This window comes from Nannospalax galili, unplaced genomic scaffold, assembly GCF_000622305.1.
Source record: "Nannospalax galili isolate Female #2095 unplaced genomic scaffold, S.galili_v1.0 scaffold445, whole genome shotgun sequence".
Taxonomy (NCBI): domain Eukaryota; kingdom Metazoa; phylum Chordata; class Mammalia; order Rodentia; family Spalacidae; genus Nannospalax; species Nannospalax galili.
Window position 1 is genome coordinate 3,048,607 of NW_008354184.1, and position 14,416 is coordinate 3,063,022.

Below are 14,416 nucleotides of genomic sequence, written 5' to 3' on the forward strand. Positions count from 1 at the left end.
AGCATAGCCCATGGTGGTTCCCTTCTAAGAAGTGCTGGCAGACAGAAGAGTCCTGAGAGGCTGGCTTGGCCCTGGAGGAGTTCACATCCATTGAAAAACACCATGAGTAGTCTCTTAATTGTCTTACAGGAGAAAATTACAGGTGGAAAAAATCAAAACAGAACAGAGCACAGAGCTGCAGACCAGAGAAGTCTTGCAAGGGCCACTGTGAAACAGAACAAAGGCAGAGATGGTTCCAAGTGCTGAGAGTCCAGGGTGGGAGGGTGGTGGTAACATCTCTGAGGGCAGGAGAGGGGAGAAAGCAGCAAGCAGCTGTCCTTTAACAGCTGGTGATAAGAATTGATGCACTGTTCCCAAGGTGGAAAAGTATAAACAGGCAGCATCAAAGTGGGTGGGATGGTGGGGAGGGGGACACCTGGAGCTTTCAGCTACCACGATGGCTTGGGAGGAGCTCCCAGTTCTGGAGAAGGCTCAGATCTGGGGCTAAGGACTGACCTGAATCTTTCCTCTAAAGTGCCCATTTCTGGAGCTGTTGACTGAACAAAAAAAGTCGAAGTGGTCAGCCCAGCCAGGGGCAACATAAGTGTAGAGGGGATGACCACAGAGAGAGTCAGGGGCAAGCTCCTAGGTCATGAACCTCAGTGTTCTCCTGGCGCACTGAGTGGAGATGGAGCATGTCACTTGGAAATGCATTTTCTCACGGCGAACGCAGCCTCTGACTTTTGTCTGTGCCATGGCTCAGCCAGGTGGGGTCAGGGATTGGCAGCTCACTCCTCTTGGCAGGCCAGACTCCAGAGTAAATCAGAGTTTGAAGGTGACAGGTTTCCCGTGGGGTATGTCTCTCTGGAAGAGCATCATTCCTGTTGCCAAGGCTCCAGAGCCCTCCTTAACCCCTGTTACCTTTGGGCTCATTCTTTTGGTTGGCAGGGTCATGAGCTGTGTAGCAATGCACTCGGCCCTGATGAGTTTTAGAGATGGTTCTTATGAACTGGTTGCCCTACCTTGACCTCTCAGCTTTCCATGACAGCCACGGACGTTTGCTTTGAAAACTCAATGGAAGTTTCTAGTTTCTAGGAAAGTGTTTTGGAGCAGGAAAGGTCTCATGTCTGGGGGCCCAAGTGATGTTTTTTTCCTGTGCTCTGACCTTAGGAGACCCGGCGGTGGGCAAGACGGCCCTGGCCCAGATGTTCCGCAGTGATGGGACCCATTTCCAGAAGAACTATACTCTGGTGAGCTGGAAGTCCCTGCCTGGCTATAACTTAAAGAAAAGCGACCACTAACAGTGAGGGGGTGGCCAGTGAGACGGCTCAGTGGGAAAAGGCACTTGCCACCCAGCCCAAAGACCTGAGTTCAATCCCTGAGTCTCACATGGAAGGAAAGAACTGACTCCCACAACTCTTCTGATCACACACACACTGTGGCACATGTGATTTCTCTCTCTCTCTGTCTCTCTCTCTCTCTCTCTCTCTCACACACACACATATACACACACAAAGTAAATATGTAATAAAATATTTTTTAAAAACAACAGCAGTGAGGAAGTGACTTTGTAAAATCCATGAATGACATCCTATGAGACCCAAGGAGAGATCAGGAAAATGGCCATTTCGGTAGAGATCCGATTTCCTCCAGCCACCAGTGAAGGACTGTCTTCTGAGGGGACTGGCCAGGGTACCATGTGGTCACCAGGAACAGTAGTTCACAGTGGGCAGGGAGTTGGAAGACCATTGGTGCTAACTTCTGCTTGAATGGGGACATCTCTGTAGGGAGGTGGGTTTTCATCCTGTCCTGGATCATCCCCTGTGGGGCCCTCTGATACTTGTGATCTCCCTGTTCCCTTACAGACCACAGGTGTGGATTTGGTGGTCAAGGTGGTGCCTGTTCCTGACACAAACGATAGTGTGGTAAGTGACACCCTAAAGCCAGGGATACTCAGGGTTGCGCCTGTGGACTGGGGTCCCCTGCCTACAAGGGACCTCATGGTGGGAAGACTGAGCACTGGGGACACAGGGGATGTTGGAGGGAGGGCCTAATGGGGGGAGAAAAGGAAACTGGGGATGCAGGCCTTGCCAAAAGGACTTGATGTCTGTTATCTGGGTTCTTAACTCTGTGAATTGCAAGATGTCACATTTATGTGCCTGCTCCCAGGGAGAGGGTCTGTAGCTTTCACCAGGTTCTTAAAGAGGCCCATGAACCAAAAGAAAGAAAGACATGTACCCCACTCCATGGCACTGGAAAAGCTAAGGTGCGCAGAGTAGACAGTGCCGCCTGCCAGGTCTGGAGCCTGCTGGGGACGTTGTGTCCAGGGAGCTGAGGGGAGATCAGGGCAAAGTTGGGGAGGGGCTCCACCTGGGATGGGAAGGCTGGGCACCCCGCATCCAGAGCATGCCTTCACCAGCCCAGAATGGTGACAGGCTGTCCTACTTTAAGCACCTCCCCCAGGCCTCTTCAGTGACCTCCTTTATCAAGAACTGTTATAAGATCTGAGACTCCATTTGGTTAACAAAGTACAGAGTGACCTTTTGGACACCAGAGCACTTGTCAGCTTGCTTAGAGCTCTGTCCCGCCAGGTGGGCAGTCAGCCTGCTCCTTCGATTTCTGCAGGGTTGGGAAAGGTGAGCCACCTGCTGCCTGGTCGGACCAGGTGGGAAGGAGCCATTCCTTCTGGGGATTCTGGACTGGTTCTCCAGTCATCTCTCTGGAGCCTCGGGGAAGTGAGGAAACGTGCACTTCCCCACTGAGCCATGTCCATCATGAGCTGAGTGTAAAAGCAGGACTTGCGTCTTCCCACGCGCTCACTTTCTGGGCTGTGCTTTTCTTGTTCCAGGAACTCTTCATTTTTGACTCGGCCGGCAAGGAGCTGTTTTCTGAAATGCTGGATAAATTGGCAAGCATCGTGCTCCTTTCTCTACCCACCCCTTCCACCCCCTTCTGTTCAACGCTTGTCCCTTATGGTGTTCGCACAGGGATGTCACTGCACGGGAGCTGTCAGGAGAAGCCGCTAGGCAGGATCATTTAGGGAGCATTCCTCCTAGCTGGGGCTTTGGGCCACTTGGCAAGTAGGAGCAGCCAGGGTCCATCATGGCCACCCCCAGCTCTGGAATAGGCCAGGAACCAGGCTGCCAGTCAGTCTCCCTCTCCAGGACCTGCTCCATTGAGCAGCCCCTTCTGTTGGTACACTTCAGGCCCTCCTCAGCCCCCCCCCAGGACAGAACTACTGATCCTAGCCATCTAGGAGGACCCAGAGCCAGAAATGAGGCTCTGCCCCTTCCCCTACACCAAGGAGGGTCATTGCATCTTAGGTTTGCTCTGCCCTGCTCTCCAGAGCACAGCCTGGGCTAGCCATCCACGGAGAGTGGAGCATAGGACTCTCCACACCCTACGAGGTCACTGACATCACAGACAGAAAGCAAGCTGTAATTATGCAGGGTGGGAGTGACCAGAGACTTCAAACCAGAGGGAGCCCTCTGCAGCACTGGCGGCAGGCAGCAGAATGTGCTGGAACTTGGAACCAGCCCTGAAGTCAACGACCTCAGGGTGGAACCCTGGCTCCTTGTTGATGTGGTGTGTATTAGGGCTGATATGTGACACCGTGAGAGAAGCCAAAAGTGTCCCCCAGTTTTTAAAAACAGCCCTCAGGAAGAAGATGCAGAACAAATGTCCAGGGCCTAGCCAGTGAAGGGAGGAGCACTCTGCGGCCTCCAGAATGGGAGAGCACCCCAGCCGAAAGGGAGAGGGCCCTCGAAAGAACAGCGGTGAAGAGTTAGTGGAACTGTGTAGGCCTCTGAATGGAGAACAGTCCCACCCAGCCTGGATGCCTGTCCCAGAGCCTGTCAACCAGGGCCAGTCAACACTCTCTGAACCTGTTTTCTTCAGCTACAAAGCAGGACTATCCCAAATAACCTTGCCAGCTGGGGGTGTCTCCATGACACACAGGAAACCCCAGCTGAGAGCTGCCTGGGCAGCAGCTCCCTCTCCCAGGTGGGAACTCATGTCCCGCAAGTGTTCTGCCCACCTGGCCTTCATTCATTCTGTGTGGGTGTGGCTCGTTGCCCAACTCACACCCCTCCCCAAAGGCCAGGTTTTCCCCAACCTAGGAGTCCCTTTTGTGTCCCTGAAACGTGCTCTTTCTGTCCCTCCTGCACAGTGGGAGAGTCCCAATGTCCTGTGTCTCGTCTTTGATGTAACCAATGAGCAGTCCTTCAGCAGCTGCAGCAAGTGGCTGGAGAAGGCCCGGGCCCAGGCTCCAGGCATCTCCCTCCCAGGTAGGAGCTGTGACATCTCCATTTCCCAGCAGTGCCTCTTCAGCTCAAGGGCCCGAGTTCACTGCAGAGGCCACTGTGGGTACAAATCAGGGGCCCTGAGTCTTTAACTCCAACAGCCTTCACTGTACCCTGATGCTGCCTCTTAGTGGCCTTGCAAACCTCAGTGAGCTGCCAGCCCTCTCTGAGCCGGGGTGGGGAAGGGGGGCACAATGCTACCCAGCTGGCAGAGTTATGAGGGTCAAGATAATAAGGGGAAGGTGCTGGATTCAGAATGAATGTTTCCAGAAAGCTACTGCCGGGGACGAATTCTTCATTCCCCTGTACGTGAGGCACAAGTTACATTCCTGATGTCACTTCTGCACGCTTTAAATCAGTTTCTTTTTCATCCCTGTGTGAGATCAACAAATTCTCCTCATTAGAAGCCAGGGAAAGCAGCCTCCAGAGACAGACTGAGAAATTAGTGCAGCCAAGGCAGCTGGGAACAGAGCTCAATTACCTGAGTCCCTGACTTGGAGCCCAGGTCCGAGATTAGCATTAACGACCATTTCCCGTGTTGGTTCTCCATGTGCTGGGAATTATCACAAATGCTCTTAGAAACGTGGCCCTGGTCTGCTTGGTGCTTGCAGCCCTAAGGAGATGAGGAACACGGATCTATTTGAAGCCTCAAGAGAGCTCTGAGCAGAGCCGCGTGTGCACAGCTAAGTGTGCCTGTCCTCTGTGGCCTTGACCTTCCTGGTGCACACCACCCGGAGTAGGCAGCATGTCTCCCGACGCTCCCCTCCCTGCAGCTGACCTCCCAGACTGCTACCTCAAAAGGCAATACTCTGGTCATTTCTTTTGAGTAGGTGTTTTAGTGGGAACTAAGATGGACCTGACTGGCCGACGAACAGTAGATTCAGCGCAGGCCCGGGCATGGGCTCTCAGCCAAGGCCTGGAATGTTTTGAAACATCCGTGGTGAGTACCTCCTCCTGCCCAGCTGCTGAGCCAGGAAAGGGCCTGTTCTGGAAGGGTTTTTCTTATAACGTCACGCATCGGGTGGTTCTTCCAGGATCTGCAAAGTCAAAATTAGAACTGATGCTTACAGTCCACCTAGGGTCTCTGCTCTGTGTATATAGCAGGAGTCTTCTGTGTGTCACAGTGAAGCAGGGCGGCCAGCCCACCCCAGGCACAGCTGTGTGTGTCTCCTTCAGTCAGACTCTCCAGTGACTAGCATTCTGTTTCCCTTACCCTCGACCTCTGTGGGAGCTGTAGTAGGTCACAGTGCTGTCGACCCTTCATTTATTTCACTGGACCCTCCCAGCTAGTCCTGTGAACCTACAAGTTGACCCAAAGGTAGCAGTTCAGCATGAGGTGGAAAAGTGACTAGTCCAGGCTCACATGATGAGGAACTCCATGTTCCTCACAAGACCCAGGAACTCCAGCTTCTGATCCCCACAGGAGCATTTGGTGTCCTCTTCAATGCAGGAGTCCTCTTGCAATGGGAGACTCAGAGTGACCAGTCACTGGTGATAGCATCTGGGCTGTCCAGCACAGTGCCTTCTTACATTTGGGGCTTTGGAAGTCGAAGCTTCCATGCAGTTTGGGACAAGCATGTGATTCTGGTCACATCTGGCAGACACCTGGTCTGGGTCTCCCACCACAGTGTGAACGTGGCCCAGACACTGCTGTCTCAGAAGCAGCTGTGATATTACAGCAAAGCTTCTCCTGGCCCTCTGTAGCAATGTTATATTACCCCTCACTTTGGGCCTTTCAGACCTGATTCTTGTACTTTTCAGAAGAATCACTGGGGTAGGGCACACCCTGGCTATGGCCTTCTGTGCAGCCTCCTCCAGCTGTTGACTCTGCCACTGTCTTGCCTACAAGAGCAACCTGAGCCACTGCTCCATCACTGGGTGGACGTGGACATCTTAAATTTCCCACTGGCATGCTTCCCCAGAGAAGGTATACCTGTTCAGGGCAGGGGCTCTGCCTTCCAGTGGCAAGGAGAAAAACTGGCCCTGGGACCCAGGGCATGGGCTGTACACCTGTAAAGTGGAAAGTGAGCCCCTCACTGATTATTGAACATGAGAGTACCAAGCACCAGCACAAAGTCTAGTGTGTAGTTAGCACTCAGTACGCATTAGCTTTTCTAAAGTAGAAATGATCCCCCAGTATCGTGTTTTTACTATCATTACTTACTAAACCCCAGATTTGGTGGCTTGTACAGAGATGAATGTCACCCTTGCCTCGAGTCCAATTATCACAATGCTAAATTAATGAAATTCAAATGAGAGCACTTGTACTGCACAGGTCCCCTGACTGCACCATGCACCTTGGAGAGAGCAGTGAGGTGTGCACGCACAGCAGTGGCTCCCCATTCCCTCTTCTTCCTCTCTTCACATCCATCACACCGGTCCCTCCCTCAACATCCCATATTTCCCAGGAGTGAAAACCCTCCCCAACACATCAGTCACCCAAGGCCACTGGGCTGCATGGGTCAGCTCCACTCAGGTGTCGGGACAGATGGGCATAAATTATGCTTGAAGAGCCTGCAGTTGAGCACTTGGTATTAACTGTGTGAGTTAACTAGTCCCCCCTGAGTTGCTCCTAACAGGAGCTCCACTGGCAGCTCGGTTAAGAAAGCTGTAATTAAAAAGGAAATATAACCCAGTGCTGTTTGAGTTGCTGCCAAGCCTGTCTCCTTCTGGCTTCTACCAATGTGCAGCCTCAGGGAGAGACCGCTGTGGTTCTTTGACTCTTTAACACCCCTCCATGTCTGACATTTTTAGGCCAAAAAAGTCAAAAAGGATTTCTTTGAACAAAATTGAAAAAAAATTAAAAGCTAAAATCAAAACCCAGTGTTCATCACTAAAGTGAGATTACAGCTGTGTACAGTTCAAGAACAAGTTCATCTCTTCCATCAGAATGTCTGCCCTCCCAGGCAGTCGAGGACCTCCCGTTTGATCTGTGTTTTGCACAAATTACCTTCTTAAGCTTTATAGAAGCCCAGCAAGGCAGCTGTTCCTACCACTGTTGTTCAGTCAACAGACTCAGAGAGGTTATGTATCTTTCCCTGTTCGCACAGCTAAGTAGGAATAGAGTCAGGACGAGGACGTAGGCCTGTCTAGCTGGAAAGCTCAGGCCTCCTGGGAGGAGTGCACACTCTGACCCCCCACTCCCACCCCAGGACCTATTGTGGGGCTCTTAGGAACAGAGTTTGGAATCAAACTGAGGTCTAGTCTGCACCTACTCTGAACGTCCTTCACTCTGAACAGACCTGCTCTGTGATTGTGCAAACTATGTACAGAGATCACAAATTAGTCATTTGGTAAATGGATTCCTGTCACTGGCAGGCCCCTTAATGTGTTTGGAAAACGGCTCAATTTCCATCTATTTCAGAGTACTCCATGGTGTCTGTTGCAGGCATTGGAATTCCTTATTTTTTATGCGGGGTTCTCCCCAGATCGTGCTTTGGAGAGCTTTCGAATTCATTTAGAAATCCTTTCTGTCCCACTCGGTGCTTAAGGACACTTTGAATGGGGGAATGTGTTCCCGATTGCCACCACTGTTGTCTAGGACCTGGTGGCTGCACAAGCAGAAGCGACACCAACTTGTCTCTCATGTTTGTGGGGGGGCCAGCTGCCAGGTCCTTGGCGACTGTGAGCTCAGCACAGGTGCTCGGCTGGGCTACAAACTGTCCACCTTCCCCTGTGTGCTCTTGGCATTGAGCCCCTTGCCTTGGGGTCCAGACAGCTTTTTCCCTGGGCCAGGGCCACCTGATGGCTGCACCAAGAAAAGGTTGCCTCTAGCAGCCACGGATCCAGATGCACCAACCAGCTGGGCCCCATCCACTCATCTGTAAATGCAGCCACCATGTGTGCTGACTTCTGCAACGTTCCTCCCATTTAGTAGGGGACACTTCACTGCCTCTTGCTATGGCTGTGCCTTTGCCTGCCACTGAGAAGCTTCCGGACAGGCCCTTGTGTGTTCCTAGCTATTGCTCTTGTCTGGAGTATAACGGGTTCTGTCTGCTGTTGAGGTCTTAAAAATTAAAAACACCCAGGCAGCCAGGCATGGTGGTACATGCCTGTAATCCCAGCACATGGGAGACTGAGGCAGGAGGATGGGGAATTCAAGGCCAGCCTGGACTACATAGCAAGTGCCTATCTAAAACTATATGTAAATAATGGAAGAGGAGCTAGAGATGTAGCTTAGCTAGGAAAGTGCTTGCCTATCATCCAGGAAGCCCTGGGTTTGATCCCCATCATCACATAAAACTGAGTGTCATGGCACATACCTGTAATCCTAGCACCCTGGAGGTAGAGGCAGGAAGATCAGAATTCAAGGTCATCCTTGGCTGCATAGTGAATTTGAGGCCAGCCTAAGCTACATGAGACCTTATCTCAAAACACAAACAGAAAAGTTATCTGAGAGATAGGCTGTGTTGTATCCAGTGTTGCAACATGGGGCCCCAAAAAAGGCTTGAGGGACAGGAACACAGCCAACCACACAGGCACCCACATCACAAGTGAACAGCGGGCACAGTGTCAGGAATGTGCTGTGTGTTTTCTTCTTCCCTGTGACCCTTCAACCTCATCTTGGAAAGTGTCATTAGCCACCCTTAGATACGGCCTAAGGCAAGCTCCTTTCTTCTGACCATCTCAGAAAATATGTCACTTAGTCATGAAAAGCACTCATTCCAGTTAGGGTAGTGTCACCAGCTAGGGCAGTGCCACCAGCTAGGGTACTGGTGGAAACTCTAATCTAGCAGGGGAGCCAGCTGTGTGCCTTCTGAGGTGCCAGAGATTCCTTCCATGGGAGGAGGCCTGTGCTGTTGTTTGGACCAGACACCTTCCCAAAGCCACTGCATATTCCTGTTAAGACAGCCCCGGGCCTGCTCCCACCCAGTCTTGTTAACCCTATTGGTCCCTAGAGTGGAAGCCTGCTCCTACAGCCCAGCATCGGGGGTAGGAGGTAGTGTGTGCTCTGCCTCTCCTGGCTGGGCCTTGCCCCATTGCCTTTGTAGGGCATCCTCATCCTCCTCTTCCTCTTCCTCCCCTCCTCTCCTGGAGGCAGGCTACAACCAGCCTCTCTCCTGCAGCACATCCAGCTGCTATTTTGCTTTGGCCTTTGGGCCTCTGTCAAAACCAAAGGAGAAGGAACCTTTTCTGCGTTGCCTTCACACACAGCCTCAGTGGCTAGGAGGGCAGCTCCACAGACAACTCAGCCCAGACCCCATGTACTTGCAGTGCAGCCGTCAGCAGGTTCCCTCTCTATCAGATTCCCTGTAAAATCTGCATTGTGACAGCAGCTGCCCAGCCAGCAGGAAGATGCCCCAAAGCGGAGTGTTGGCTGCCTGATGGGAGGGAAGCCTCAGGTGGGTGCCAGCTTCCCCTAAAGTTTCACCCCCCTCTCTCTCTCTTACAGAAAGAGATGGACAGCTATGAGGCCCCATTCCACTGTCTGGCCAAGCAGTTCTACCAACTGTACCGAGAGAAGGTGGACATGTTCCACACCCTGGTGTGAGGGTGTAGCAGATCATTCAGTAGGGCCAGTCAGGCTAGGCTGGACTGTGGTGAACCCAGCATAGCCCTCCGGGAGACAGAAGATGGAATTGCCTACCACTTCCCAAATATCATAATGCCTTGAAATAAAACAATGAAATGGTGTGGCCACGGCTGTCACTTTGTTCTTAGCTGGGGCTGCCACTGTACTGGTCAATCACAGCATAGCCAAGAGTGACACTCAGCCCCTCTTCTGTCCTCTGTCTACAGGGTCTGCTGTGGTTGGAGCAGGTAGGCCTGCCCACCCTGCAGGGCTCCCCCTCCCCAAAGGCCTTCCATGGAGAAGGCAAGCCCCAGGCTGGTTCAGAAGCACCTCCCCAGACCTCTGTTCCCAAGCTGCTGCAGCCCCGTACAAGAAAATGCCCTGTCCTGAGGCTGTCCAGGTGCCAAGGTCCCTTGAGGAGGCTACTATCCCTGACAAAACAGTGCCCTCTGCCAGCCCCCCAAATGCTGCCTCCTCAGCACAGGGCCCAGCCAGCCTCTCCCTGCTGCACTGCCAGGAACCCTGAGGAACAGACAGCCAAGGGCTGGCCACTTCCTGTGATGGCCACCCCTCCACTCAGGAGCTGAGCAGCTGTGTCTCCCTCTACACTGAGCCGGACTGCTTTCCACTCCGGCTCTGCAGCCAGATTAATCCTCCTAAAAGACTGCTTCACCCTTTACTCTGATGAAGTCCTTCACTCTGCTTGTGACCCACCATGTCTATGTAAGCTCAGCCAAGGGGCAGCACAGCCAGGACCAGAGTTGCCAGAGCCAACACTCCTGGCTCATCTACCCCCTCCCTCTACACCAAGTAGGTCTGTGACTGCTGTCACTTCCTTGAACTGCCACGCTCCCCCAGGGCACCCTTGGCTCATGGGGCTTTGTCAGCCCCCAGCCTTCTGCCTTATGAGAGGGTGTGTCGTGCCAACAGTGCCAGTATAGGGGTGTACAGACCCTGGTGTGTCTCTGTGGTAATGGCTATAACTGGCTCTGATCAGTGTTTGTGACCCACCATGTCTCTGCATGAGCTAAGCACATTACGTGCATCCACCGATTTTTGTCCTTACAATGTGGAGTCTGTTAACATTCCACTTTTACAAATGACAAGCTGGAAGAAGAGACTTAAGCTCAGCCAAGGGGCAGCACAGCCAGGACATGAGTTGTCGGAGCCAACAGCTCCCGGCTCATCTACCCCCTCCCTCTGAGCTTGGCAGGAGAGAGGCCGTGCTGCCCACAGAGGGTGAAGGTCAGGCAGCTGGCCAAGGTCACGGTGAGGAGGGAAACAATGGGTATGCAGGGCAAGCAAGCGCAGAGCAGCTGCCAGCGCCTGCCCCCCATCGCCCTCCTCCTGTAGTGACTCCTTAGTTTGCACTCACTATGCCCACAGCAAGCTGGCAACTGTGTCACTTCAAGGAACCGCTACCAAGGGTTGACAGGCTGACACGTCTAGACACTGGCAGTGCCATGCTGTGGAAGGTCCTCAGTACACAACTGAGAGAACACAGGAGCACTTTCCATCACCCTAAAACCAATTTCTGGGGCACCCAGCTATAGACGGATGTTCTGTGCTGAAAAAAAAAAAATCCATGTCCTACCCAGCATGATGGCACCAACCCTTTAATCCCAGCACTCGGGAGGAAGAGGCAGGCAGATCACCATGAAATGGAAGTCAGCCTGGGATGGTCTACATAGCGAGTTCCAGGCCAGCTGGGGCTACATGGTGCCCTGCCCATCTATGAGATCGAGGTGGTCACCATGAGGTAGATGACACCACCTCTTTTCACCCCTAGGACCTAGTAAACGAGATCCCCAGAGAGTCCTGGGACTGAGGACACTGCCAGGAAGAGGTACTGGCACCCGGCTCCCAGCTAGAGGCCAGAGAAGCTGCAGAGCTGGTGCCACCCTCAGGCCGGTGAGGGTGTCCTTGCGTGAGCCCAGAAGGCGTCCCTGCCGTTGCCTTCCTCCAGGGACTCAGTGCAGAGGCTGTAGGAAAGGCTGCCCTTGCATCTAGAAAGAGGGTGAGTGAGCAGGTGGCCCCACAAGGGCTCTGATGGGGACATGCATGGAGAGGAGCCAGTGTGTGAGCCAGACGGTACTGGGCAAAAGCTGCTTCCCCCCTGGAAATCTAGCATGGGTGTCTCTCATCGTGCAAGGGAGCAGACACCCAAATCCACACAGACCGCACCAGATGAGACCAAGAACAGACCCGGGGGAGCATGCCTCTCCTTCATGGTGCCCCAGAGAGAAAGGGAGAATGCTTGCTTCCCTGACCTTCCTGATGTGTACAAAGTTAAGTTTCAAATTCACGCGCCTGAATGGTAGGGCACCTGGCCCAACTGGGTGAGCCTGTGGTGAAACCCAGCAAGAAGGGAGATCAGGCTGTGATAGAAAAGGCACAGGGCTTGAGTGTGGAGCCCATGGAGTCGAGATTCCCTGGCAAAATGTTTCTATCGGTAAATAAATGAGATTGTTGCAGACAGCACAGACTATAAAATGGAGGTGTGGCAAATGGAAATTTAGGGGCACTGGGTTTGATGGAACCTTAAAAGGAAGATTAGAGCTGAGATCTGTCAGCCTTGGACCATCTTGGGGTGCAGTCACAGGCAGCAAGGACAGGGCGCGAAAGGCACTGGGGGTCTTCCAGTGGGGAAGAGCATCAAGTCAATGAGAATGTCTGAGGTGTGCTGAGAAAATAGGGGCCAGTAAGTCAGCAAGGGCCACAGTGGGAGTGATGTGGGTCTGATTCCTAAGCAGCAGGCCAGTGAGAGCCTGGCTTTTATATTCCCCTGGCATCAGACACTGAAGCAGGAGCCTAGAAGGGGTTTATCTCCCTAGAAGAATGAGCAGACATTCATGATCTGCAGGGCTTATTCGTGTGTGTGTGTGTGTGTGTGTGTGTGTGTGTGTGTGTGTGTAGAGGCCAGAAATCAGTGTCGGGTGTCTTTCTCAGTCACACCCTACCCTACATTTTTGGAAAATCCCCATCCCACTGCCCAACCCCCTTCCACCTTGCTCCACCCCCTCGCCCCGAAGTGCTGTGGTTACAGATGTGTGGCACTGTGCCCACTTTCTACGTGGGTGCTGGGTGTTCAAACCCAGGTCTTCATACTTTCACAGCAAGCACTTTGCTGACTCAGCCATCTCCCCGGCCCCAGGTCTTATCTTAAATGAGCATGTATGCAACATGAATGGCTGAATGGACATCTGTGGAGCACCTACTGCATACCAACTCACTCCAGTGAGTGATGCTGACATTTAGGACTTGTATTCCGGTGGGATGGGAAAGGGGCTGGATGAAGCAGGCTCAAGCAAGCAAGGCATGCAGAGCCAGAGTGGAGGTTTCCACATGAAATGGGAAGTCGAGGAAGACTTCACTGTGATACTGAAACAGGATTTGAAAGTGGTCAGAGCCACTGGCACCCTCAAGACACAGCTTGGTGACCCTCAGAGATGGAGCTTTGAGCCTTCCTTCTGCCGTGGCCAGCAGGGGACTCAGTCAGGTGAACAGGGGATGTGTGTGGATGCAGCTTCTGCCAGAGAGCTGCCAACCATCTGTGGAGAATGATGAGTCAACACTGGACTTCTAACCTCTGAGGGATACACAGAGTGCTCAGTTAGAGATTTCTAAAGCAGCCCCAGGAAAAACGAGGTGGCCTGGGGATTGAGAGGAAGGCTCTCTCCACCATCCATGAGTCCTGTCCTTCTGTTGGCCTGTAGTTTGAGGCTGGGGCCTGGCCTCTTCTGTCCCCCATGGCTCTGTGAAGCTGGTTGGCAGTAGCGCCCTTGGCTACCTCTTTTTTGTTGTTGAGACAAGGTTGACCTCAAACGCACTAGGTAGTTGAGAATGAGTCAAAGTTTTTAATTCTCCTGCCTCCACTTCCAGAGTGTTGGGATTACAAGTGTCGTCCCACCACGTCCAGTTCCGTGCTAGGAATCAAGTCCAGGCTTTGCATATGCCAAGCAAGAACACTACCAACAGAGGGGCTGGAGAGATGGCTCAGCAGTTAAGAATACTTGCTGTTCTTCCAGAAGACTGGAGTTTGATTCCTAGCACTCCAGGATGGTTGTGACTAACAACCATCTTCAACTCCAGGGGATCCCACACCCTCTGACCTCTTCAGGGCATTGCACTCATGTGGTACACTTACATACAGGCAGGCAAAACACTCATATACATAATAAAAATAAGTAAAAAAATTTTTAAAAGAACTCTACCAACTGAGCCACATCTTCAGCCCTTGGCTGTCCATAGAGAGGGCAGAGGAGCCCAGGCAAGTGAGAGGTGGGGACCCAGATGACCAGTCAGGTCTTGGAGCCAGTGCTCAAAAGTATAAAACAATTACCCCATGCAGCAATGTTACCATTGTGACCCCCAGGTGTTTTCCTGCCCCTTCTAGATGGTTCCCCAGACCTGGGACCTCAATGTAACCCTGCTTCATGCTGGAGGAGCAGCCTAGGGGTTCTGTGGCTGGATGGGATTCCTGGGTTACAGGATCTTCTGCAAGGAGCCTGGGGACAGGAGGTGACCTTCTTCAGTGTCTAGTGGACAGTTCACCATTTTGGTGCTTTCCTGTTTTGTAAAGGGAGCAAAAATTTGAAACTGAGCACTTCCTGGCCCCACTGGG

General features: G+C 52.6%; 1 protein-coding gene across 2 annotated transcripts in view; it reads left to right on the forward strand.

Annotated features, from left to right (window-relative positions):
- Ift27 (intraflagellar transport 27) overlaps positions 1 to 9,920 on the forward strand; it is a 15,658-nt gene extending 5,738 nt beyond the window's left edge. Inside the window, exons 2-7 of one of the 2 annotated variants that reach the window (XM_008851334.2) lie at positions 1,150 to 1,229; positions 1,845 to 1,904; positions 2,828 to 2,887; positions 4,148 to 4,265; positions 5,111 to 5,220; positions 9,673 to 9,920. In XM_008851334.2, coding sequence (XP_008849556.1) covers positions 1,150 to 1,229; positions 1,845 to 1,904; positions 2,828 to 2,887; positions 4,148 to 4,265; positions 5,111 to 5,220; positions 9,673 to 9,771 — 527 coding nt within the window. In that variant the 3' untranslated portion in view covers positions 9,772 to 9,920. The remainder of the gene's footprint in view (positions 1 to 1,149; positions 1,230 to 1,844; positions 1,905 to 2,827; positions 2,888 to 4,147; positions 4,266 to 5,110; positions 5,221 to 9,672) is intronic. The other variant, XM_029555102.1, reaches the window with a different exon arrangement.
- Positions 9,921 to 14,416: the final 4,496 nt, after the last annotated feature.